General features: G+C 42.5%; 1 protein-coding gene across 1 annotated transcript in view; it reads left to right on the top strand.

Moving 5' to 3' along the window:
• Positions 1–27,504, top strand: part of DNAH14 (dynein axonemal heavy chain 14) — a 2,550,346-nt gene that overhangs the window by 2,141,223 nt on the left and 381,619 nt on the right. Inside the window, 2 exon segments of the mRNA XM_044060213.1 lie at positions 8,409–8,596; positions 9,073–9,269. Coding sequence (XP_043916148.1) covers positions 8,409–8,596; positions 9,073–9,269 — 385 coding nt within the window.

Genomic DNA, 27,504 nt, shown 5'->3' with positions numbered 1-27,504 from the left:
TACACCCTCCCATGAAGAGCCTGTGTTCCTTGAGGCTTTTGGAGCTGGCTCTTCTACCTCTTGGATGGCACCACCTACTGATGTACTCATAGACCTGGTAGCTCAGTGGGCTTAAAAGGATCCTTAGATGGTGAAGCCGATCCCTAAGAAGCTGGACAAGATTTTGGTTGCAACTAAGGATAGAGTACACTAGAGCTAGCGTCCCCCAGTATATGCCATGGTTGTGGTGGCAGCCACTAAAAGGGAACTCTCTGAAGAGAGTATCTCTGTCCTTCCTCCTAACAGAGGGAATCAAGAGGGCTGGACAAATTTGGGAACTGGGTGAATGCTTCAGTTACTTTCACACTTAGAGTGCTGAACTACCTGGTCCACATGACATGTTTCTAGAGGGACTTGACAAAGGATCTGACCAAGTCTCTCAGTGGTAACCTACTGACAGTTGCCCAGAAAAAACTGGGGTCTCAGCTGTCTATGTTACAATCAATGTCCATATCCATTCATCTGCTTTCCAACACAGCTGATGGCTTGGCTAGAGCAGCAGGTACCAGTATAGCTATCTGCCAGCCCACCTGGATGCAATTGTTTGACTTTGCGAAAGTCTTCAAGATTTACTTCCTTAACACTCCTTTTCCCTTTGATGTCTCCACACTCTTCAGACCAAAGGTTAAAGAAACTCTCACCAGAAGCAAGCAGGATGGTAAGACCTTTCTGCTGTTGTAATTCACTTCTCAACCCCTCAGGGAGCCTTCTCCAGAAATCATACAGGTGACAAGAATATGTGGTTCAGGAAGTCCCAAAGGTTCAAACAAGATGCTCCAGCAGACAGGTTCTCATGAGGTGGGGGGGGGGGGCAGTTTTAATGGACATCATCCTAAAGACACAGGCGGACCACAGAATTAAGTATTTCGTGGTCCCTTTTCTGAGAAATCCTTCCAGCAGCCCTAAAGGATTGCCTGATTGCTACACTTTGGTTGCAGTCAAGAGCTCTTATCCCTGCACCCTCAAGCCTGACAGGCTATCACATAAGACACTTGGGTGCTGCAGATAGTCACCAGAGGCTATATAATACCTTTGTTTCCACTCCCTTAAAGAAAACAAGGATTCCACAGTACTACCCTATCAGATGGAATCTGCAACAGCAAAATTCATAAAGCTGTTAGGAGAAAGAGGCACCCAACAGCCCCCCCCCCCCCCAGACCACTTCTTAGAATCTGGTCTATTCATGGTTTTTTTTAGTTTCAAAAAAAGACAGGGGACCTCAGCCACCTCAACCAGTTCATGCAACAGACAAAGTTCTGGATGTTCACAGTTCAGTCCATTCACTGAGGATTGGATGTGCTCTGCAGATCTCCAGGATGCCTTCTACTGTAAAATGATTTCAAGGCAATCAAAGAGATTTCTCTGTTTACAGCTGGGAGACAGTCACTTCTAATTTAGGGCACTGCCCTTTGGTCTCACCACTGCTCCCCAGATGTTCACAAAGTACATGGCAGTAGTTGTAGCACATTTCAGACTGTTAGGGCTCTGGGTGTTATCATGCTTAAGACAGTTGGCTTCTCACCACTCCAACCAAGGATCTCCTACTCCAGCAGTGGAACTTCTTGCTCCAGTTTCTTCAACATTTGGAGATCACAGTCAACCATTACAAATGCGAACTAGTACTCACACAACAAATAGAGTTTATCGGATGCCATTTGAACATGAGGAATCAGAGAGCCACTCCCCAGAGTCAAGGATTGTATCTCTACAGCAGCCAGCTTTTTAAGTTCATCAGTGCCTCTTGCCACCTGCAAGATTTATCCTTCAATTGCTAGGACTGATCGCTTTGACAATAATGTTAGTTCCAGTAGCCAACTACTACATAAGAATTCTTCAGTGGACCCATTCTGTACAATGGTCCCAGTTTCTCCACCCTCTTCATGTGTGGATGTGTCTGACTCCCATGTGCAAGCCTTGCATCACATGGTGGTTTACCTCCACAGCTCTCCAAGAAGGTCATCCCTTTTCTCTACATCTTCCCACAGCCATAATAACCACAGATAGTTCCCTACCTGGGGTGGGGGCATTTTGAAAGGAAGATGGTTCAATGTTCCAAAGACATGCATCTGGAGCATTTCTCCTCGGGCCTCCACTGAAAACAGGCTCTGTGGAACCTAGTCGGACATTCCCGGTCAACAAATGTTAAATAAATAAAAAAATAAATAAATGTTCATGGTCAAACACAGAGACCACTCTCCACGTCAGTGTCCTGGAGATGATAGCAGTTCTCCTAGCATTGCAGGCCTTCCAGGACTCTCTCCCCAAGGGTGTGATCTCCATCTATATTGACAACATGTCAGTAATCTATTACATCAACAAGCAGGCTGGAATCCATTCATGTTCTGTACGCCAAGAGGACATAAGAGTGTGGTAAAGAGTGATGTCTTCCCATTGCTTTCTCATAGAAATGCATATTCCCAGGACTTCCATTGTGTTAGTGGACAAATTGAGCAGATTCATCCTCCAGCCTCATGAGTGGTCATTCAGTTAAGCAGTGGCGAATTAGATCTTAAGCCACTGAGGTCAACCTCACTGCAGTCTTATTGGTTCATACCTAACCTACAAGTGCAGCAGTTGCTTCACCCTTATCCCTCCACAAGGACAGTTGCTGAGAGATGCTGTAGTCCACAACTGGCCCTCAGGTCTTTTATATGCCTTCCCCCTGTTCTTCTAATAACAAAGTTTGTTCAGAAAGCAAGATGGTACATGGCTAAAGTGATCCTCATTGCTCCTTTTCAGCCCTGGCAAGTGTGGTTACCCTTCCTTCAAACTCATCTACTATGGCCTCCCAGGATGCTGGACAGCCATACAGATCTTCTGTTTCACTCATCCAGGCAGCTTCACCCAGACCCGGAGACACTAAAACTAACCGCGTGGTTTCTCCAATTTTAAAGGTGGCCAGAGATGCCAGCCTTTCCCTGAAAGTGATTAATATTTTGTTAACCTCTGAAAATTGAGTAACAGAAAAGTTTATGTTAGCAAATGAAAGAGATTCTGTGTCTGGCCAGCTGCTAAGGGGACAGATCCCTTTTCAGTTTCACTTCCTTCCATTCTAGATTTCTTGTCATACCTTTTCCAAAAAAGATACAGCTTTTCAACAATCAAAGTTCTATTAGTTGCGATTTCCAGTTTCCATACTGGACACAATCAGATGGCTATAGCTCCCCTAAAAAATTCAAAGCCTGTTCTAAGGGAAGCTTTTTTTTTAAGACCTCCTATAAGGGATCCTGTTTCTCCTAACTATCATGCTTCAAGCATTAGCAAAACCCTCCTTTGAACCAGTTCAATTAGTTGCTATTTCTGGGTTTATATTATAACATCAAAGTAGTAAAACATTGAATGTTATAATATCGTACCCAAAACAGCGAATGCTGAAAATAGCGAAGCTGCAGAACATTGAATTCTTTCCTAGGGAAAGAATTTGGTGGGCTGTTTCTGCCGCTTCGCTATTTTCTCCACTGTGGTGCGAAGGTTATGGACTGGGTTAAGGTAAGTGTGCGAACAGACCGGGTTAAGGTGAGTGTGGGAATGGGATAGTTAGGGACCTTAAGGTTAGGGGAGCAGGTAAGGTGACTGTGTGATAGTTAGGGGCCTTTGGGTTAGGGAGTGGGTAAGGTGAGTATGCGATAGTTAGGGACCTTAGGGTTCAAGAAGAGGAGGATGAGTGTAAGGGCAGCACCGAGGATCAAATGGTGGCAATTGAAAAAGGGTAATTGTGAGGTGGAGTTCAGGGAAGAGTTAAGACAGGCACTTGGTGGCAGTGAAGAGTTACCAAATAGCTGGGTAACTACAGCAGAGCTAGTAAGGGAGATGGCTAGAAAGGTGCTTGGTATGACATCTGGACAGAGGAAGGGCGACAAGGAGACATGGTGGCGGAATGAGGAAGTACAGGAGAGTATACAGAGAAAGAGGTTGGCAAAGAAGAAGTGGGATTGTCAGAGAGATGAAAAGAGTAGACAGGAGTATAAGGAGATGAGGTGCATGGCAAAGAGAGAGGTGGCGAAGGCTAAGGATATGGCATATGAAGAGTTGTATGAAAGGTTTGACACTAAGGAGGGAGAAAGGACCTGTACCGATTGACTAGACAGAGGGACCGAGCTAGGAAAGATGTGCAGCAGGTAAAGGTGATAAAGGATAATGAGGGAAACATACAAGCGAGGAGAGTGTGTTGAGCAGATGGAAAGAGTACTTTGAGGGGTTGATGAATGAAGAGAATGAGAGTTATAGAAGGTTGGATGATGTGGGGATAGTGAATCATGAAGTGCAATGGATTAGCAAGGAGGAAGTAAGGATAGCTACAAAAAGGATGACGAATGGAAAGGCTGTTGGTCCAGATGACATACCTGTGGAAGCATGGAGGTGTTTAGGTGAAATGGCAGTGGAGTTTGTAACCAGATTGTTTAATGAAATTTTGGAAAGTGAGGATGCCTGAGGAATGGAGAAAAAGTGTTTTGGTACCGATTTTTAAGAATAAGGGTGATGTGCAGAGCTGTAGTAACTACAGAGGGATTAAACTGATCAGTCACAGCAGGTATGGGAAAGAGTAGTGGAAGCTAGGTTAAGAAGGGATGTGATGATTAGTGATCAGCAGTATGGTTTCATGCCAGGAAAGAGCACTACAGATGCAATGTTTGCTCTGAGAGTGTTGATGGAGAAGTACAGAGAAGGTCAGAAGGAGTTGCATTGTGTTTGTGTAGACTTAGAGAAAGCATATGACAGGGTGCGTAGAGAGGAGTTGTGGTATTGTATGAGGAAGTCGGGAGTGTCAGAGAAGTATGTAAGAGTGGTACAGGATATGTACGAGGGTAGTGTGACAGCGGTGAGGTATGCGGTGGAAGTGACGGCTGCATTTAAGGTGGAGGTGGGATTACATCAAGGATCAGCTCTGAGCCCTTTCTTATTTGCAATGGTGATGGACAGGCTGACAGACGAGATCAGACAGGAGTCCCCGTGGACTATGATGTTTGCAGATGACATTGTGATCTGTAGTGAGAGTAGGGAACAGGTGGTGGAGACCCTGGAGAGATGGAGATATGCTCTAGAGAGAAGAGGAATGAAGGTCAGCAGGACTAAGACAGAATATATGTGTGTGAATGAGAGGGAGGCTAGAGGAATTGTGAGAATGCAAGGAGTAGAGGTGGCAAAGGTGGATGAGTTTAAATACTTGGGATCAACAGTTCAGAGTAACAGTGAGTGTGGAAGAGAGTTGAAGAAGAGAGTACAGGCAGGATGGAGTGGGTAGAGAAGAGTGTCAGGAGTGATTTGTGACAGACGAGTACCAGTAAGAGTGAAAGGGAAGGTCTACAAGAGGGGTAGTGAGACCATCTATGTTATATGGGTTGGAGACAGTGGCATTGACAAAAAGGCAGGAGTTAGAGCTGGATGTGGCAGAGTTAAAGATGTTAAGATTTGCACTGGGTGTGACGAAGGTGGACAGGATTAGGAATAAGTATATTAGAGGGTCAGCCCAGGTTGGAAGGTTTGGAGACAAAGCCAGAGAGGCAAGATTACGTTGGGTAGGACATGTGCTGAGGAGGGATGCTGAGTATATTGGGAAACGTATGCTAAGGATGAAGCTACCAGGTAACAGGAAAAGAGGAAGGCCTAAGATAAGGTTTATGGATGTGGTGAGAGAGGACATGCAGGTGGTTGGTGTGACAGAGCAAGATGCAGAGGATAGGAAGAAATGGAAACAGATGATCCATTGTGGCGACCCCTAACGGGAACAGCTGAAAGATGATGATGATGAGGAACCTTAGGGTTAGGGTGCGGGTAAGGTGAGTGTGCGATTGTTAGGGACCTTAGGGTTAGGGAGCGGGTAAGGTGAGTGTGCAATAGTTAGGGACCTTAGGGTTAGGGAGTGGGTAAAGTGAGTGTGCGATAGTTATGGACCTTAGGGTTAGGGAGTGGGTAAGGTGAGTGTGTGATAGTTACGGACCTTAGGGTTAGGGTTTGGGTTGAGGTAAGTGGATAGTTAGTAGTGTATGTAGAGTTTAGTGTAGGGTTAGAAGTAGGATTTTAAGTGTATATGTGTGGATTACTTTTTTTGGTGTGCTTGAGTTGTGTGTGTGTTTCTTGGAACAGTGACTTTTTTCCCTGGGAAAAAATTGCTGTTCTGAGCTTTCGATTATATCACATTTCGACATTCCAAGTTCGAGCTTATGGTGTTCGATATTTTGGGATTTCGATTATGTGATATACACCTGCTATTTCCAGTTTCCATATAGTCCTCAGTCAAATGCCTATAGCTCCCCTAAAGATTTCAAAGGCCGTTCTAAGGGGAACTTTTTTTTAAGACCTCCCATAAGGGATCCTGTTGGTCCTAACTATCATGATTCAAGCATTAACAAAACCCTTCTTTGAACCAGTAGCTTCAGCAAACTTAAAGTATCTTTCTTGGAAGACTATTTTTCTGGTGGCCATCACTTTGGTTAAAAGGATTTCCAAATTACAGGCACTTTCTTGTAAACCTCTTTACTTGAATTTTGAGAACAAATCCCAAAAATGCCATTTGAAATGAGCATTAATCAAGCCATTAATTTACTAGTATTCTTCCCACAATTGCTTAACAAAGGTAAATATATTCTACATCTATCGGATGTCCACAGACAGTTTAGAGTTTATCTCCATAAAGACGTCAGAAAGTCTGATCAGCTGTTTTTAGCTTTTTCTAAAGCCAAGCTAGGTCAGAATGTTTCTAAAATCACATTGTTAAAGTGGTGGTCAGACTGCATAGCTTTCTGTATGAAAAATCGGGACTCGCTTTAACTAAGAAACCAAGAGCTCACTCAACATGGTCTGCGGCTACTTCTACAGCTTTTATAGTTAGAGTTCCTATAGATGAAATCTGTGCTGCAGCAACTTGGTCCACGTGTCACACATTAATTACTCATTATAAGCTAGATGTATATTCAAGATTATATATGTCTTTTGGCGCCACCATTCTCAGGAATATCCTTTCTTGATACCCCTCAGGTTTGTGGCAGCTAGGGCATCTGTCCCAAAGGTTGAATCGGATATAAAAAAGACCAACACTGGATACGAAAGTTGTGCACTCACCATAACAATAGATCCATGGTGTCTTCTTTTCATCCAGTTCAACATCCCTTCCTCCTTCCAAAATTTTGTCCTCTGGCACTCCTTTTTGATTGTATGGACCTAACCAGGAAACTTGTTATTACACAACCTCATGTGGTTGTTTTCTCCAGGTTATAATCTGGTATAGAATTTAAATGTTATATTTTGTGAGATTAAAAGACATTTTGTTGACTGGTAAGTAGGCAAACTTGATGTGAGGTATTTGAAAGAAGAGAAGAAATATGGGAAGGGGAGGAGTCAGAGCCCTGGATCCATAGCTTCTAAAGGTGCCTAGGTTGGATATATTCAGATCCAGTAACCCAAAGCTGAACTGGATGAAAAGAAGACAATATGGATCTGTCATTAGGGTGAGTATGTAACTTTCATTTTTTGAATTTTAGACTGGCTAATGTCAACTGTGGATGCATTTGTCTGGAAGGCGTTGGTATTACACAGTTATGCACTTCATTTCACTAGAATGGAAAATAATGCACATTTCTTGAAAATGTATAACACATGTCTAAACTAGTTCATTATCAGGATGGAAATGTGTTTAAACCCTGTTTTCAGTTATCCATTTATAAGGGTAATTGGGAGACACATTTGGAGATGAGAGAGTTAAACTGGCAACTCCTGCTTGATGCCTTTAATGCCCCTGGAATCAATGATAAGTTATTGTGGTTTATTACTTTTAAAAAGTGCTAAGTTATGAACTTTTGTTTTAATGCATTGTATTATTGATTATTATGGTAGTAGATATATATTTGTCAGCTTATAATATTAATGAATATTTTATTATTTTTTTATGAATGATTTTCTAATATCGGCTGATTTTACAGGATGAATGGATTATTGCATTTAAGTCACATGCTCTGTGTTCATATATATTTAAATTGTGTTTGGGTGGTTATTTATGAAGAGGTTACAGTATTATAAGTAATAATGAAAGTGCTTAATAATTTGATTGTAAACATCTTTTTAGTGCTAGCATGTTTTCAAGTCTAGTTTTACAGTAGTGTGGCCTTTGGTTCTGGTTACAAATGTTACAGTTTTGCAGATGTTTAAAAGGATAGCTTCATCTATGTGAATGTTTTCAACCTAACATATAATATTTTATGCTACCTGTTTGTGGCCTTATGCTTACTTCTAAGGCTTCAAGGCTGAAATGATTATACTGGTCTCTATTCTATAGAAGAATAAGCATCTGTGTCACTTACTTAAAAAGGGACAGTAGTCCAATTAATTCACATTATTAAGAATAATAATTAAATGATATATTAATATATTTGCAGTGATGAGAAGACCTGTGATGAAACAGTGCTGGACACAGTGTTAGCCATACTGAAGCAGCTGCCTGAAACTGTGGAAGAAAGAAGAGAAAAAATTACTTCAGGACAGGCAATGGACACAAATTTTCACTGTACATTGGCAGATTTGATGTCAGGGCCCAAGTGGGATAACCTTGTTAAAAATACTGAAGGTATGAAATATTTTATATGAATAGTCAAAATTAAGTGAATGGCATACTGAATTATTTTGGAGGAAGTTATCCACTAAAACAGTTTTGGACATGCAATACTACACAAACATTGGTTAACTGTAATCTTTAGATATCAAATGCAAAATGGCAGAAGCTACATAATTTTAAAATTCATAAGCAGTGATGAATACTTCTTGATATATCATCATTATAAAGTTTCATAGATTTTGTATGTGTAATGACTTGTTAGTTCAAGTGCATGAAAGGTTTTACTCTGCAGAGGATTATACAATTCATTCAAGCTACTCATAGGCCTCAGTAAATTGTTATATTTTACTTAACTTAAAATATAATGGGAATTTCCTATCAGTGATACCATTTAGGATATCAAAATATTATCCAAATTTCTGTATTTTAAAACACTTTCAAAGTGACCAGCAAGGTATCTAAGTATCTCACTTTTTTCTTTTGTTTAGGTTATGATCCTTTGCTTAAATCAGCTTTGATAACAGTTCTACGACAAGAGATTGATCGATTTAACCATTTGTTATCTGTTATCCTCTCCTCGTTACGTTTTCTTCATCAGGCTGTAAAAGGGGATATTATCCTAACAGAGGGTTTAGAAGAGGTCTATGATGCATTCCTTAACAGAAGGATACCACTGCTGTGGCAGGTAATTCACAGCTACTGTTTCAGTTTTCATTTTAATTGTGCATATTATTGGGTTTTGTTAAAAGTTGTGTTATAGGTTCATAGGTGCATACTTGGCAAATGGCCACTAGAGCCTTCATAAGCCTAGCTGTGCAACCCAAATGTGTCCCACAAATTATGTGTTTTAGACATTTATATAAGGGGTGATTGTTGATTATGACATGATTTACTGACTGCCTCTGTCCATCACAGACATGGGTGGCAGACCAGTGGTGAATTTTCTATTTCCCATCCAATCTTCCAAGTTATGCTTAAAAAGGGTTAGAGAGGGACTTTGTTTCATATAGATGGGGAGCCTGTTCCAGAGAAGGGGATTCTATGAGATACATATCTGTCTCTCCATCATGTCCTATTTATGTAGCAAGCAAAATTTAGGTCTTTAGATCCAGTAGTACTGATGTTGTTTGTTTTGTAGATGTGCAAAAGGTTCATCAGAGTGGGGTCCAGGGATGTCTTCTATGCCAGGCATAGATCACCTCTCATTAGTCTGTAAGAGACTGAGTACAGAAATAGGATATTGAGGCGATCCACTTAGGGCATTGTATTTATGTCCTGTATTCTATTGTAAGGAACCTTTGTGAATGTTCCAGTTGGTTCATGTGTCTAGTCAGGTACATACCGAAAGGGGCTCTATACTCAATGGGGGGGTCTGATGAAGGCCAAATATAGTTGTACAATGACTTCCCACAACCTAGATGCCCTACACTTACTTATAAGTTGAGCAAAATAGAAGAATTTCCTTACTACCTTGGATAAATGTTGATTAAAGGCCAGGTTACTGTCCATATGTGTTCCCAGGTCCTTGACAGGTCAGTTCTTAGGAGTGTTTTAATGATGACATAGTTTCTTGAGGGGGGGGGACAACTTCCCAAAAGGCACTGTAATGCATTTTTTGGCACTCACTTTTAAACTGTAGCTTTCACACCAGTCATTTGTATGTGTTAGACTCTCTTGTAAGATGTTAGTGTCTTGGGGGGATTCTGTGACTGCTCCCAGTTTGCAATCATTTGCAAACCTAATCATCCAGAGGCCTTTAACATTGGCCTTGACTTCTGAGAAGTAGAGACCAAAGAGGGGAGTGCCCAGCATAAAGCCTAAAGGGACTCCACTGGCGACTGTCCACTTTGAGTAGGTGGTCCCTCCAGTCCTAACTCCTGAGTCCTATCTATCTGCCAGCCAGCTGGCTATCAGACATGTTATACAAGGGTTTATGCCTAATTCCATAAGTTTGTTAACATTGCCAAAGGGGTATTGTATCAAATTATGCTTTAGCCAAGTCAAGGTAGGCAGGATGCACTGTTTTACCTGCATCCATTGCCTTGGTGGCCCTCTCAAATAAGTCCGCTGAGTTCAGTAGGCATTACCTTCCTCTGACAAAGCCAAACTGGAATGTATCCAATGTCTGAAGGTCTCATATGTCTTTGTTGATCATTTCCATGATAATTCTTTGCATGGATTTGCATATAAGACTAGTAAGACTAATGGGTCTGTAGTTTCCCATATCTGGTGATGGTCTGCCCTCATGAAGAGGGATGACCATTGCAGTCCTCCATTCTCATGACATGAAGCCTGTACTATAGTTAAACAGTACTCCAGTGGCCCTGATAGGTCATATTTAGACTATTCAGGTGGCATCCAGGAATATTATTGGAGCCTATTGAGGTTGTGTTCTTGGCCTTGCCGAGCAAGCCAGGGCATGCTCTCTATTTATAACTGGATGGGGTTTTGTTTGAAGGTATTTCTTGGGGGGTGGCTGGGAGTGAGTAGGGAGTAAAGTTGTAAATGAACTTGTCAGCCAGATTCACCATGTTGCCCGGCTTAGTGCATGTGGCACCATAACCACCAGTTCAGCACACTGCTGTGTGTTGCTTTTGAGGTTTCTGAAATTGCTGAAGAAGGCCTTATGGGTGTCTTTTGCCTGGGAGGCTATCTTGACCACAAAATTGGCTTTATTGGACTTAATTAGCCTTCTTAGCTGCCTGTTTATTTTAATGAGACAGTTATTATCTTTATGGGTGTTGCACTTCCTGATTTTAGCCATGATTTTATTCCTTTTGTTGTGTAACCTGTTTAATCTGGGATGCCACCAATGGGCTTTGTTTTGCAGTTAGTTTTAGGCTTACTTCTGGTAGGTACAGCAGTCTCTACAGTAGCCTTTGACATGGTTGTACAGAGCTTTGTGAACAATTCTCCATAGGCTGCTGTGTTCTCTGGGTTTGGAGGGACATTGAATTTTGACAAACTATCACTTAATAAAAGGTAGTTTGTCTTGGAATAGTTCCTAGCTGTTACTGGATTTACTGGGATTACTGAGCTGATTTTTATTTTGAAGGAAGCAGCTTTATGGTCAGACCTTAAAAGGGAGGATTTGATATTGTGGGTGGTGCAGCATTCTTCTGTATTTATGAGTACGATGTCCAATATGTTGGAACCTTTAGTAGGCATTTGCATTAGCTGCTTAAGGATGTTTGTATTTACAAAGTCCAATAATCTCTATGGCTGCAGATTTGGGGCTGTGTTGGATTCCCTGTCTATAGGAGGGTAATTAAAGTCCCCAGTTAGTAAGGTGTAACATTGGTTAGTGAGTGTCACCAGTAGGTTTAAGTATGTGCTATGAGTTTTGTGAGGTATAAAAGGTGACCTATAGCTTGCCAGGATATACTACTGCATTTTATCTATGGTGGACTGCACATGAAAAAACTCCAGCACGTCATCCTGTTTAACCAACTGATACGCATGCTTGTCATTGCTGTATATAGAGAAACCTCTTTCTTTAGTCCTTGTCTGTGCAGCTAGTGGTCTAAAAGTGTGGAGGGCACTGAAATCTTGCACTGCCGCTGTTCTTTCTGCAGCTTTAAACAATTTCTCAGTAACTGCACAGATGCCTATATTCTCCAGGGTGAGGAAGGCTTGGGGGAGTTTAACTTTTTGTTTCAGCTCCTGTCATTGAGCAGTAACATTCAACACTGAGTACAGTACTGATCACTTTGGTATGTACCTAACCAAGCATATCCAACAGTTAGAATGCCCACAGAGTTCCTCACTAAAAGAATACAGGGCATAAGTAACATGTCCTATGCAGACCACTTCAAGGCCCTATCCCTATGTTCTGTTTCCTACAGGCTTTTGAGGGGAGATCTATGCCTGGCATAAAAGGTATTGCCAGACCCCACTCTGATGTACCTCCTGCATATCTGCAAAATAAACAGCACAAGAATTAGCCATTCTAAACACTTAAACCTTTCCTGGCACATTGAGCAACACGCCAAAGCTTTAGAAGCACTGGAAATACAGACAAATGACTGCTGAGCCCGTTGACCAATAATACAACTATACTTAGAGCTCTTTTGTGTGGTTTTCAGCTCAGATAGACTAGGCAAACACTTACTGCCACTATATCCTCCTGAAATGAAAGCACAGCAAAAGAGAGTCTGAAGTGCAATGCTAACACAGACATACTTAAACTTACATAAGGGGACAAGCCGAGGCAGTAAGTAATTCAAGATATCAACAGCAGTGTACTTTAAACAGCTTATAAAAGTGTGATTATTCAATAAAAGAACTTTGCTTGTGGAAAAGAGACACTCAAATGTGCAGAATTTATATGGGCACTAAAAACAGAATAAGCTTATTAATAAGCCATTTGGCCAATAATATGACTACAAACAGGAATCTCTAGTTTGTTTTCCCAACCTATACAGACCAGGCTACAACCCACTGCACTAGGTGGAAAATTCTCAGTCTTCTTGATGTAAAAACAAGGAAAAGGGGTTGCTAGAATGTAAAAATACATTATTCTATCCAACAACTATAGATAATGAATTCAGATCAAGTAAGTCAGTAGAACAGACAATGAGAGGCAAAATACACTTTCTTTAAATATGCACAAGGAAAGGCAAATAAATAATTCAAGATAGCAGCAGCAGAGTAAAAAGAGAGCAGCTTGCAAAGCTCAATTTACAGTAAGGGTGGTCAGGTTAAAAATCAGCAAGTTTAAAAAGCAGAGCAAGGAATGGGAGGGTGAGTGGGAAAATCACCAGCAGGAAGTCATCAACAGTGCTTGTAGTTTTTGCAGGCCTTGAGTTTTATCATAAAAGACAAGGCCACAGATATACTCTGTCGGTTTAAGTATCACCCAAGAAACAAACTAACCAATGAAAAAACATGTGAAATGTGCAGTCTGGGTAATTTAAGTGTCATATCTGACACATAGAACAAAACATCAGGCCAAACATATTTCTCAAAACAGAAAACAAATTGGAACAGTTAAAGATACGTCTCCTTTTATTTAAGTGAAGGGTTACTAATGAGAATGGGGATAATTAAATGTTAAATACTGACCTTTATTTATTATAATTTGTTTTTTATATTTTATTGCCTGTCTAAAGGGGTAGAATGAGGTGTGGCTCTATTAGTTTACATAACTACCCAGACACAAAAATAAATCATTCTCCCTTCTTCTTTGTTTCAAATTACCAGCAGGGAGTCACTAACAGTGTTTGTGGTTTTTGCAGGCCTTGAGTCTTACCAGAAAAGACAAGGCCACATATATACTCTGTGTATTAAAGTATCACTCAGGAAACAAACTAACCAATGAAAAAAAAAACAAGCAAAATGTGTGGCTTGGGTAATTTAAGTGTTTATCTGCTACATAGAACAAAAACATCAGGCCAAACCGATTTCTCAAAACAGAAAGCAGCTTCATCAATTTAAGGAATTACACAGACACAAAAATAGATTACTTTCCTTGTTCCTTTGTTTCAAATCACCAGCAAGGAGTCTCCAACAGTGCTTGTAGTTTTTGCAGTCCTTTTGTCTTATTAGAAAAGGCAAGGCCACAGTTATACTCTGTATATTTAAGTATCACTCAAGAAGAAAACTAACCATTGAAAAAAACACTTGAAATGTGAAGTCTGGGTAATTTAAGTGTGTATCTGCCACATAAAACAAAAATACTAGGTCAAACAGGTTTCTCAAAACAGAAAACAAGATGGAACAGGTAAAGAGCCTATCTAAAGGGGTGGGAGGAGGGGTGTCTTAGGACATGAATCCAACTATCAGATATCCATTGGAAACCGGGGACCTAACATGACTGTGATCACCTTGTAATAGGGATTCCTGAGATGCTGTGACATTTACTTGGCTAAGCAGCATTCTCACTATTCACATACTGTATTCCAAGCCTTGAAGCAATAGCCAGGGTTCATATAATGGATTAAATAGGCACATATTAAAAAATTAGTCTTCTACTGTTCTGAAAGTCATAGTGCCTCCCAAGGTAGAACTGAAGGTTGTACCAAGCAGAGGCTTGAGGACCAAAAAAGAACAGCAGAACAAACTTCTAGCATACATACATCCACAACCCATTTTCTCCGTTTTTGCACATGGAGTCAACAGTGACAGTCATCTAGAGCCAAGGTTCACACTGCCGGGTGGTAGCCCTGTCGCAGTTGTTCTTCCATTTGGCACACACATGCGCGTGCACACACACACACACACACACACACACACACACACACACACACACACACACACACACACACACACACACACACACACACACACACACACACTCACATCTATGGCCAGTTTAGAGTACCCAGTCCACCTACTGTATGTTGTAGGAGTCTAGAAAGAAACAGGACCACCTAACAAAAACCTGAACAAACATTTTACATGTTATTTATTTATTTTTATTACCTTTGTAATAGCCAGTACTCAGAGTGATTAATAATAAAATATTTTTCTCCTGCTCTGCATTGTCTTTGAACTGTATTCTATCAAGGCAAATTTAACAGAAAAGAAGTATTATTTATAATAGAATTATATCCTTTACATTCTAATGTTCCACACCAGTTTTGATTTAATAAACCATCTGCACATCATATTCTTAGTGCCCATTTTTTGTTTTGGTAATATTTTATTATTAATATTTCATACCTTCAAATTTCTTTTCAGTCATGCTATAAACAGACGAAAATAACACCAGATTTTTTATAGCAAAGAGATCCCCAAACTTCATGCATTCAGACAAATAATGTCACCAATTTTATGAACATAGGTTAAGATTTATATACAAGGTGGATTTGGCATAATAGTTAAACCCCGGGATTCACGAAGGCCGATTTTCTGTGCAGGAACAGTGCAGAAGCTCCTGCATGGAAAATGGCCCCTGAGCGATCCAGGAAAGTGCCGTTTTCACGTGCACAAGCGGCCGTACACTGTTCTAGCAAGGAAAACCGGCAAATATACAAAAAATCTCATTTGCTGGTGAAAACCATGCAAATGAGGTGATTTTGCAACCCAGCAAGCTGCCAGGTCTCCATGCTAGAACAGTGTCAGTGCAGAAATGTTTTCAGAAAATAACTGAGTACATTTCTGCATCTGACAAAACAGAGGCATGACAGTTCATGTAAAAGCATGTATTATGTTTAATACACATGCCAATGGCCAAATATAAGGACATTGGCATTAAAAACAGTTTATTTTATTTAAAATTAAATTGAAATAAAATGGAAAAAAGAGCCAACTAACTATATACTTCACAACTTTATTACCATATCCACAGTAAGCGCTTTCATCCAGCTACATGTACACAAATGTTCATAGTATGTGCCATGCTACACAATATGATCCTGCAGAAACAGCTGCAGCAGAAACAGCAAAGGGCAGAGCCACACAGCCCCCCACTATTGCCAAGGCCAGCACTGGCACAGAGAGACTTGGGGGAAGGACATCCTGAGCCTGCCCCAATAGGCAGAAGGAGGCGTGCACAGTATGCCCAGGCCTTGGCAAAGAGGCAGTGCATAGCACACACACTGACACTGTAGGGACCCAGGGACTGATACCTCTCTCCGACTCACACATACAGTAAAAGAGATGCCAAACATGACACTACATGAGCTCTACCATGTACAGGAAGTGTACTATGTGCATCCAGCATAGTCAGCCCTCCTGCACTGTCCTCAATACTGGCCCAGCAACAAGGTAAGACACACTTCCTATCAATTACTGAATGGAGTAGTATGTTCTCATACTTGTATGTATGATATGGATGCAAGCATGCAAGGGAATTGGGTGGGTGAATGGGATAGCAGCAGGCAGCTATATGGGACAGCAGGAAATTCATAACAAATACTGGTGTCAACATACTAGGCAGCACTACACAAGGTGACAACCCCCACCACAGTACATGTGATGGCCCAAAGAACTGTGGGTGTCAATAGGTCACACACATGGATGTAAATGAGGGTCACATATCCACCACCAGCCTCACCCAGCAGGACAGGTGTAGATGACCATGAAGAAAGGCCGGGCTAAGGCCCCCAAATGATGGCAATGGTGAACAGCCCCCCACCAGACCTACACAGACGTACTACAACAGGTATGGCAGTTGCATTCTAGTTCTGAAGGGTAACAAGTCTGAAACTGAAATATATGCCATTAAGATCTAACATGTGTACTCTACTGATATGCTTCCTGTCTGCATGATAGGTCACAATACAATATGAAATGGAAGGCAACAGAGTAACTGAAATACCAGTACAGTCATTTCAAATGTTAAACTCTGCAGGTGTGCACTCCCCCACACACACAATCCCATGTAGGAATGCAGTAACAGATGGCTTGCAGCACTTTCAAAGGGCCTACAGTCCTCTGGCAAAGGCCCATGCCTCACCCATAGTGCCAATGTACGGAATGGCAGGGGGTCCCAACTAACAACCTAGCACAGTAAACAGAAAACAAATGCAAGGCCATGTTGACAAATGCCAGTAGCATGCCTCCCCATGCCCTACTAGAAGGACTGTGGATCAGGCCATAAATACTACTGGGATAAAGGCCCAACTATAGGGATACCTTTGAGATATTTCTTACATAATGTTAGGTGGAAGAGAGAATAACTGAAGGGGGTGTAGAAGCATGGATGTTTTGGAGTGTGTGAAGTCTGAAATTCTAATGTCCGCCCATACTACTCCCGACTGCAAACCCATGAATGAATAGCCACAAAACCACTTGTAAACCACAATATGAAGGTAAACTGACCAGATATATGAGTCCTGCCTCTGGAAAACCTGGGTGTATCTGTACAGCTGAGAGGTATGGCCCGAGCAGGATATGGCCATTCTGTGTAGTTGATGAAAGCACAAGGAGGGGAACCCCAGCCAGCATTCTAACAAGGTGCTGCACCATTTACACAGAACCAGAAGTCTGTTGTCTCTAGCTACCCCTCCACATTGGCAGGTGTGTGCCAGAATGTGTAGTCTATATGCCTCAGAATATTGGTCTCAGCTTCATTCATCTTGTATTTCCCGGTAAATACCTGTGAGCAAAGAATGAAAACTGTCAGTAGTTGATGATATGACACATCACAGTGTAAAACAGTACATATGTCAGAATATCTATGCTACAACCAAACATGTCACACAAGCAGCACAGACAACAATAGTTACAGTATCCCCTGTATGTTAATCCCATTGTGTCTCCATATTAGGTTCATAGGTTGGTACTAGGCTATCAGCCCTAGGGCCTATACAAGCCTAGCCATAACAATTCCCTGGCTATTTCTTCCCACACTATTTACTTCCCTGGACCCCTGTCTAGCAGGGTGACTGACGTGATCCCCGGGGTGAATTTCCTTTCTCCCATCCAATCGTCAAGGTTCCTTTTGAAGAGGGCCAAAGAGGCACTCTGCTTGACATGTATGGGGCAATCTATTCCAGAGTCTGGGGAGTCTCTGGGTCAGGAACCTATCCCTCCAGCATGTTTTGTTTTTTGTGATGACAAGGTTTAGATCCCTGGAGCATGTGGCTCTGAGGGATTGGGATTTCTTTAAGTGTAGCATGTCCAACAGCTCTGGGTTTGACATGGCCTTGTATGTTAAGCAGAGATCGCCTCTGAGTAGACGATATGTGACAAAGTATAGCTGGAGTTTGTTAAGGCAGTCAGCATAGGGCATCTGCTTTAGGCCTGTAATTCTTTTAGTGAGGTATTTCTGTGGCCTTTTCAGTTGTTGCAGATGTCTTGAGAGGTACATACCAAACGGAGCGTTGTATTCTATAATGGGTCTAATGAGGGATGAGTACAGTGAGACAATGACCTCCTTTTTTCTGGATGAAAAGCCCTTAGTGATGAGGTGTGCCACGTAAAAGGATTTCATGACTGTTGTGGCGATGTGGTTATCAAAAGTGAGACCACTATCCACCTGTGTCCCTAAGTCTCTTATCACACTTTCAGTGTTTAGTGTACTGCCACCTATATGGTAATTCACGGGTACATGTTTTTTTCCCAAAGGGGATAACTATACATTTCTTGGCATTGAGCTTGAGCCCATGGCTCTGGCACCAAGCATCTGTTTCTGTAAGGCCGTTTTGTAGAGTATCCACATCATTTGGGGATTCAAAAATGGCTCCCAGTTTGCAGTCATCTGCAAACTTTGTTATCCAGAGTCCCTTAGTGTTGGCCTGTACTTCAGAGAAGTAGATGCCAAACAAGAGCAGTCCCAGGACTGAACCCTGAGGTACTCCACTTGTCTGGGCTACTTTTACAGTGTGGGTTCTATCAGTAAGCCAGTTACTAACCCATTGGGTGACGTAGGGATTAATGCCCAGCTTAGTAAGTTTATCTATGATTCCAGAGTGGGGGATGGTGTCAAAGGCCTTGGCAAGGTCTAGATAGGCTGTGTGAACCACCTTATCCTTGTCAATGTCTCTGGAGACTGATTCAAAGAAGTCAGTCAGGTTCAGGAGACAAGATTGGCCCTTCACAAACCCAAACTGGGTGGGGTCCAGTGTCTGAAGGTTGCCAATGTCTTTGTTTATAAGTTCCATGATAATACGCTCCATGGCCTTGCATATAAGGCTTGTCAGACTGATGGGACAGTAGTTTCAGGGATCCAAGGTGGATGCCCCCTTGTGGAGTGGGATAACTGTAGCTCTGCACCACTCAGTGGACATGAAACCTGAGGTGAGGCTATGATTAAACATGACACTTAGGTGAGGTGCCAGTTCATATTGTAGTTCATGTAGTACACAGCCCGAGATGTCATCTGGTCCCATGGATGCTGTATTCTTAGCTTTGGAGAGTGCGTTTTTTTACCTGTGTGGCCGTTATTACCGGAATTTGGCAATCTTCCGGTATTGAGATGGGCCATTTAGGGGGTGAAGTTGGCACTGAATCGATCTGCCAGGATATTGGCAATATTCTTGGGATCAGTATATTTAATGCCATTCTGTTTTAGCTCAGAGCAGAACTGAGCATTGCCATTTAGATTCTTGACATAATTATAGAATGCCTTGTGGTTGTCTTTGGAATCTGTGGCAATTTTATTTTCGTAACTAGCTTTGGAGGATTTTATGAGGGATCTCAGTTTCTTACTGAGGCTGGTAAGGGAGTTTTTTGCATCCTGGGATTTTCCTCTTTTCTGCAGTAGTTTCTTCCTTTTGTTGTAAAGTTTGTTTATGGCAGGGGACCACCAGATTGGCTTCCTTTTTTTGGATGAGAGCATCTTGGTTCTATTTGGGATGGCACGATTCGTGCATGAGTGGATGTGCTCGTACAGTGCCTTAGTGTAGGATTCAGCAGTTGAACTTTCAATTCCTGTCTGCATGGCTGTCATGAAGTTTGTCACTTCTAACTTGAGTAGCATGAAGTTGGCTTTGGAGAAGTTTTTTATGGAGGTTTCCTTACTGGGGAGTGGGGGTGGGATGTGGATGTTAAGGGTGATTAGCTTATGGTCAGACCTGACTAAAGAGTGGGTGACCATAGGTGTGGAGCATCGATTTCCCATGTTGGTAATTGGCAACCTATCTGCAGATATCCTGCAGAAACAGTTTTCTAGGTGTAGCTGTAGCACACAAAACCCTGAACTGGAGTCCAGCCCTCCCTGGAATGGATGCACACACTCAATATAGAAGGTCATACTAGGCATGCTCCTACATTTAGAGAAATGAAGCGCATGTCTCACAACACAGTTGACTATAGATATCAGTTATTCACAGCTGTGCACACACACCAATTTGTACACTATTGATACTTCACATACATACATTGGATAGGAATACACCCACATATCTAAGGCCAACATAATATAATATGTCAAACATACACATACAGAGATGTGGGGAAGAGAAAGATAGACAGTGACAGAGGGAATCCCATTATGAGGCCTGTCCCACCCACTACACATCCCATTGGCCTATATCACATGATGTGCTGATGTCATTCACTGTAGAAATACCTTTGGTTAGCACTCAGCCGTATAGTGTCGGTGGTGCTTGTGATAACTGTGTAACACTACAGTACAAATAGGTATTCATGTAGCAGTTGTAATCTCAGTCCTGTCAAATGTAAAGTTGTGTGTGTGTGTGTGTGTGTGTGTGTGTGTGTGTGTGTGTGTGTGTGTGTGTGTGTGTGTGTGTGTGTGTGTTTTTAGATAAATGTGCTTGAGGCCATTCATACTCACTAAACCTCCCTTACCCTTCCTTCAGCACTGCTGCTGATGTCACTCACCTTCAAAGATACCTTTGGACAGTGCTCCAACATATAAGTTCTGTGGGACTTGCAATAACTGTGTAATACTATAGTGTAGCAAACTAGTTAGGAGTTCAATCCTGATCCTGACAACTATATAAATGTGAGTGTTTATGTGAGAGGGTGTGTGTATTCTTGTAGAGACCTGATTTTATGGTCATTCACACTTACAAAACTTCACTTACCCCTCCTTTAGCACTGCTGCTGATGTCACTCACCTTCAAAGATACCTTTGCACAGCTCTCCAACATGTAAGCTCCATGTTGCATGCGATAAATGCAGAACAATGTAATAGCAATAACTACATAGGTAGGGGTTTGAATCTCATTCCTGACAAGTGTTTATGTGTATACATATGTATGTCTGTACCCCAAAGATTTTGGCCCCATTTACACCCAGTATACATCTCAGTGCCTGACTTTAGCAGTCTGGCAGATATCATCCACCTTAGAAGTATCTGTTGGCAACCCTAAACCATGTAAGGTCAGTGGTGCATGTGGTAAATGAGTAACATAATGATCTGAAAAGATAATTAGATAGAGGTTTGAACCTCACCTCAGGCAAATGTAAATGTGTGTGTAGGGTAAAATATTTTGTGGAATCTCGTACCCACTACATCACTCAATGCCAGTATTTACAAGAGCTGGTGATGCTCCTCACCTTAGAAGTACCTTGGGACAACATCCATCCTATAAGCTTCACGGCACATGTGATAAATGCGTTACACTGTAGTAGCAATACATAGCTAGGTAGGCGTTTGAAACTCAGTATTGGCAAGTGTGTGTGTGTGTGTGTGTGTGTGTGTGTGTGTGTGTGTGTGTGTGTGTGTGTGTGTGTGTGTGTGTGTGTGTGTGTGTGTGTGTGTGTGTGTGTGTCATCAGTATTCTGTGTGGGGGGGGGTGGTGTGATTGTGTAATAACAGGATCAATTGGGGAGCGGGTTTTGCTAAATTATTATGTTGAGGACCTAGTATATGCCACAATGTTCACATTACAAGGCCAACAGTTGTCAAACAGAGTAGAGGTTGGTGTAGATAATCCTAAATGTCTAGTGCCATGTGCAATGACTACATGATAGTATGGATTAGTGAATAATATATACAACCCTTCTAGAGACCACTCTCCACCCACGTATCATACAGAAACACACTTGGCTAGGCAACAACTGCTATATCTGTAGTTCCCCTGAATATTGCCTCACAGATAGTACACATGGTGTGATTGCAGTGGACTACATGCCTGTTGACCACAACAGTGCCACTGACATCAGAAAGTACTTTGATGTGTTATGTCTCCTGACTGTGTGTTATCCAGCAAGTAAAAGGACATGGCACCCTGTTCCATCCCCTCAGTAGCCCAATCAATGCATACAGTGGCCCTTTTGACATGTTTCCCACTGGATGCCTGCAACAACTATGGAGTCTGCAAACGTACCCCACAAAGGGAATACCATGCCTTATACACATGCCCTCTATGGACAGACACTACTAACTCCACTGAGTACCTGTGTCATACTGTCAATGTAGCTGCAATCACGACCTCAATTACATAGCCAGGTCTCACCAAATGAGGTCAGGAATGCTACATCAGAAGATACCAATCTGTCCACACAACATGCCCCAGAGATCTCAAGCACACTTCCACATGTCAAAGAACATACATGTGGGATATGTGCACAACCCAGACACTGTCCATGTCATGTAATATAGATCATGTACATGGTAAGCAGTGCACATCACTGGCCTACCACAACAGAAATCTGGATGAGTAGATGGGGACTACAATACCCACCCCTGGGGACTACTCCAGTGACTATACTCCTGAGCCATGCTGGGGGCTATTGTCATGTGGCCTGATGCCAGGGTATTCCCTTGGTCTAGCCTTGTAGAGCCTTCAGGCCTATTCACGTACCTTCAGGCCCATTCACCTACTACACACCTATGAAGCAATGAACCTATGGATCTCAGTACTGGCAAGTGTGTGTGTGTGTGTGTGTGTGTGTGTGTGTGTGTGTGTGTGTGTGTGTGTGTGTGTGTGTGTGTGTGTGTGTGTGTCTGTGTGTGAATAGTAATCCCAGTGTGCTAGGTTGATGAATATTCCCTGTGACTGTGGTTATTAGCAATCTGAGGTGTGTCCAAACCAGAACATGTACCATTCTCCATTCTATAACAGATGTTGTACATCAACATATACCTATGTACAACCCCTATAATCTATAAGCCCTATAATCTGTGAGGCATATGCAATCAATATGTTACAGACCAGGGATTACCATGCACATACTGTACCCTGCCTATGATATGGTGGATGTGTCACCACACTGCCATACCTTGTGGCCTTGCTGCAGGGCCACATCCTGGTGACACACAGATGCCTAGAACAGAAATGAGATATAGCATGTGAGAACACATTCACTCAGCACTTCATTTGTGGGGAGAGAGAGGGGTAAAGCTGGCACTGAATGTGTTGCCAAGACTGTGGCCAATATATGTTGTCTGCGGATAGGTATTAGCTTTGTGCAGTAAATCGCAGCACTTGTGTTTAATGCTGTGGAGGTTGTTGATGTAACTATCAAAGGCTGTTGTGACTGTCGTCAGTGTCTGCTACATCTCTGCTGCCATAGATGCCTGTCAGGGATTCAATGAAGGATCCAAGGTTGTGTTTGAGGCTAATAAGGGAGTTCAACATTCATGGGGCACCACCTTTTCCTCCAACAGTGTCTTCCTTCTGATGTACACCTTAGCAATGGCAGGGGACCATCACATTGTCTCCCAGTGTTTGGAGGACAGTGTCTGGGTTCTGTTGGCTCTGGCTAGTACCATGCATTCATGTACCTGTTTGTACAGTGCCTATGTGTATGATTCCACAGTCATGCAGTTACTTCCCATTGCCATGGATGCAGTGAAGGCATCCACCCCTGTTTTCATGGCTGCAAAGTCAGCTTTGGAGAGGATTTACCAGGTGGTATCTTTGTGGGGGGGGGGGTGTAGCTTACATGTTGAGTTCCATGTTGATTACAGCCTGTGTGAATCTCACCATGCAGGGATTGACATCTGTGGATGAGCAATGGTCCCATATTTAAGAGGTCAACACAGGTCAAGGTTGTTGCATCCTCTACCAGGGGTCAGTATGAGCTGGTCTAGGGCAATGGAAATGATGAATCCCAGAAGTGTCGGGCCACTGTACTGGCACTTGGCTACATTCTCCAGGTAATGGAGGGGTAGTTGAAGACACGTACTATGTCAGTGTTGCATTGGACCATCATAGATGGCAGGGTGTTGAGGAATGTGCATTGACAGTCTAGGGACATAGATGTTGACTCATAGCAGAGTATGGTCTGGATTGCACTATTACCCCAAGGCAGTTGTACTGAAAGTATCTCCAATGCATTATGATCGGATATTAGTCTGGAGGTGTTCCTATCTATAATGAATATGGAGACAACAACACCTGTGGAGGTGTGGTGTGGTTCATGTTTGGGGGCTGACAGCTGTGGAAAGTGTCATAGCCTGATACTGCAGATCTGCTATTTGTTGCTGTGAACCACCTCTCCATTACAGCAGACATGTGTCCTCCATTCCAATGACTGCTATGAGTGACTGCATCCTGACAGTTAGATATCCACTGTTGAGCAGCATGACCCTCAGATTGTATACATGTGTAGCTGTTATGGTGGTAATAACATTTAGGAACACTGCCTAATAAGGCACCATAGGGGTGGCAAGACACTTAGCCAGTACCTGGCAACCCAGTGGTGACAGATGTAGGACATCCATGGCAAGTCATTGGGTTCTGTCAGTCATGTCATTCCAAGCAGAGAGGTTCTGGATACCCTGAGAATGACACCTAATACATAAGCCAATGTTGCAGTCAACCATCTGTTGATAGTACCGCAGCATCATTCTGGGTGACAGTGGTACACTGCCCAGGGCTACTGTCACACCTGCCTGGACTGCATAACCAGAGAGTTCAACCATGTTTCCTGTCATGTAGTCCAGGGAGGTGTGTCCCAAGTCATTCACAGCCACATGGATACAGAGTGATACTCGTTGTTGTGGAGTGACATGACTGACTGTGTCATGTGTTAGATGCTGGCATGTGATAGATATTTGGCTGTTACCTGCTCCATATTCAAGGGATGTGTGTGCCTCAGTATTGAGTTACCCATGATCACTGTATTGTGCAAGGTGGTTAGCCTTAGGGGCTTTGGTTGGGGGCACACTGTGTAGATTAAATATGTGTCCCTTGGCATGTCCCATGTCGTGGTGTCTGAGTGAGTGTCTGCCTTGCTGGTCTGTGCTGTTTGGGTAGATGTCCATTGAGTGCCTCTGGGAAGATGGGTGTGTGGCTTTTCACTGTATGTCATGGCTGTTAAAGTGGGTGTCATGTGAGCTATGTGTTCCACATGGTGTGGTTCAGGTGTTGATGTTATCCTCTTGACCTGCTAGTCCAGTCTTTGCTGGAGAGTGCGTATGTCCACATTGGGTGATATATGGGTAACCCTCACAGGTCTGAGTGTTTGGTGTTTAGAGGGGAGGGTTGTCTGTGTACATGAAGCAGTTGCAACAGTGCCCCAGAATGGACAGGTGCACCAGGTTAATGGGTGAAAGCACAGATAACCGCCCTTCAAACATGCCAGGAGGGGTGGACATAACTAGTAACTACTGGGGTGACATCTGTGATAAACAAGTACTGCTGATGACTCACAGGTGTGCCACACTTCTTGATACAGTAACCTGGTGAAGTGCCAAGACATAATGCTAGTTGAAGTGCAAGACAGAAACAACGTACATGATGTATGGTTGGAACAGAAGGTAGACTGTCTGCTACCTGTAATACTTTACCACAGCTGTGCAGTTATCAGCAGCTTTGGCCATGTGAAAGTTCAGTAAGCTCTGTAGGGTATGCTGTAACTGTGTAACACTATAGTAGACATACCTAGATAGGCAAGAGTTCTAATACTGCCAAGTGTGTGTGTGCATATGTATGTGTGTGTGAATCATGTACTGTCTGGCTCATTTTTGACCTGTGTACTACCCTTTACACTTGCCTTTACTCCAATTTAGTAGACCTGTTGATGTCATCCATCTCAGAAGTACCTTTGTAAGAGTTGGAAATGTATAAGCTCTGTGGCACGTCTCATAACTGTGTAGCACTATAGTAAGAATACCTAGATAGGGAGGAGTTCTAATCCTAATACTGGCAAGTGTGTGTGTATGTGTGTGTGAATCATATACTGGCTGGCACATACAATTTCCGACCTGTGTACTACCCTTTACACTTCCCTTCACTCCAATTTAGTAGACCTGTTGATATCATCCACCTTAGAAGTACCTTTGGTAGAGTTGGAAATGTATAAACTCTGTGTTGCATCTCATAACTGTGTAGCACTATAGTAGGAATACCTTGACAGGCAGGAGTTCTAATCCCAATACTGGCAAGTGTGTGCACATATGTATGTGTGTATGAATCATGTACTGTCTGGCTCATACCATTTTGATCTGTATACTACCCTTTATACTTCTCTTCATTCCAATGTAGTAGACCTGTTGATGTCATCCACTTTAGAAGTACCTTTAAAAGAGGTGGACATGTACAAGCTCTGCTGTGAGTTTCATAACTGTGTAGAACTATATTAGGAATACCTAGATAGGCAGGTGTTCTAATCCTAATACTGGCAATTGTTTGTGTGTGTGTGTGTGAGCATCATATCCTGTGTGGCTTATACCATTTTGATGTGTATACCATGCACAGCTGTTGACCACCTCCCGCTGCCATTACTTTATATAGTGTGGTAACAGCATCTGCCTCACATGCAGCAGGTTAAACCATTGTACAGTCCTCTGTACAGATGTGTCTGGAATATCCATATGTTTGAAACCTATACGTGGTCGGACATGGTCTGTGTGCCTTAACAATGCCCATGTATGTGATATTATAGCCAAATAGACCACATTGAGTGTTCTGACACACATGGCAGTATGATATATCATACCTGACTGAAACATCATGCTGATACGATGTCTGCCGCCCTCACAGGTGGCCAGCCTTGTAGGTACAATACATGAGTCCAGATGCTTGGTTTTACAAGTGAACTGTACCTGTTATGGGTCACATTAAAAGCTGGAAGAAGTTTGGACTGTCATAGTGTGGTCCTAATTAGCATGTAACAGGAACACCTTGCAGCTTAAGAGGGGTGTGTACACAATTTATATCCACTGTATACCAGTAATGTGTCACGCATGACCCTACCTTAAGCCATTTGTCCAGCAGAATATGCTGGTATCTGTCCAGATGTCTTGGCACTGACAAGTTGTGAGGTATGATAGAAGAATGTTGAATTCACATCAGATAGGCCCTAGTGCTGACCACTGTGATGCAATACAGTTAACCCCAGCACAAGTGAACATGCACAACAAGCAATATAGCTATTACATAAAGCAATATAGCTATTACTGATGGTTGTGTGCATGGTAAATTGCATGCACTTCACATGCCTGGGGTCATACTCACCAGCTTCAGGCTGCTGCCTCATATGCACACCAGAGGGTCCTAAGTAGTTGTGAGAGGGAGTTATTGTCAGCAGATGCACATGTGGCCTTAGTACAGGATGGATGCAGCATGTTTGAACATCTACAGTACTAATCACAATAATACATAATTTCCTGT

This window comes from Protopterus annectens, chromosome 1.part2, assembly GCF_019279795.1.
Source record: "Protopterus annectens isolate FY-2018-M chromosome 1.part2, PAN1.0, whole genome shotgun sequence".
Lineage (NCBI taxonomy): Eukaryota > Metazoa > Chordata > Ceratodontiformes > Protopteridae > Protopterus > Protopterus annectens.
This window is presented reverse-complemented; position numbering and strand designations above follow the sequence as displayed.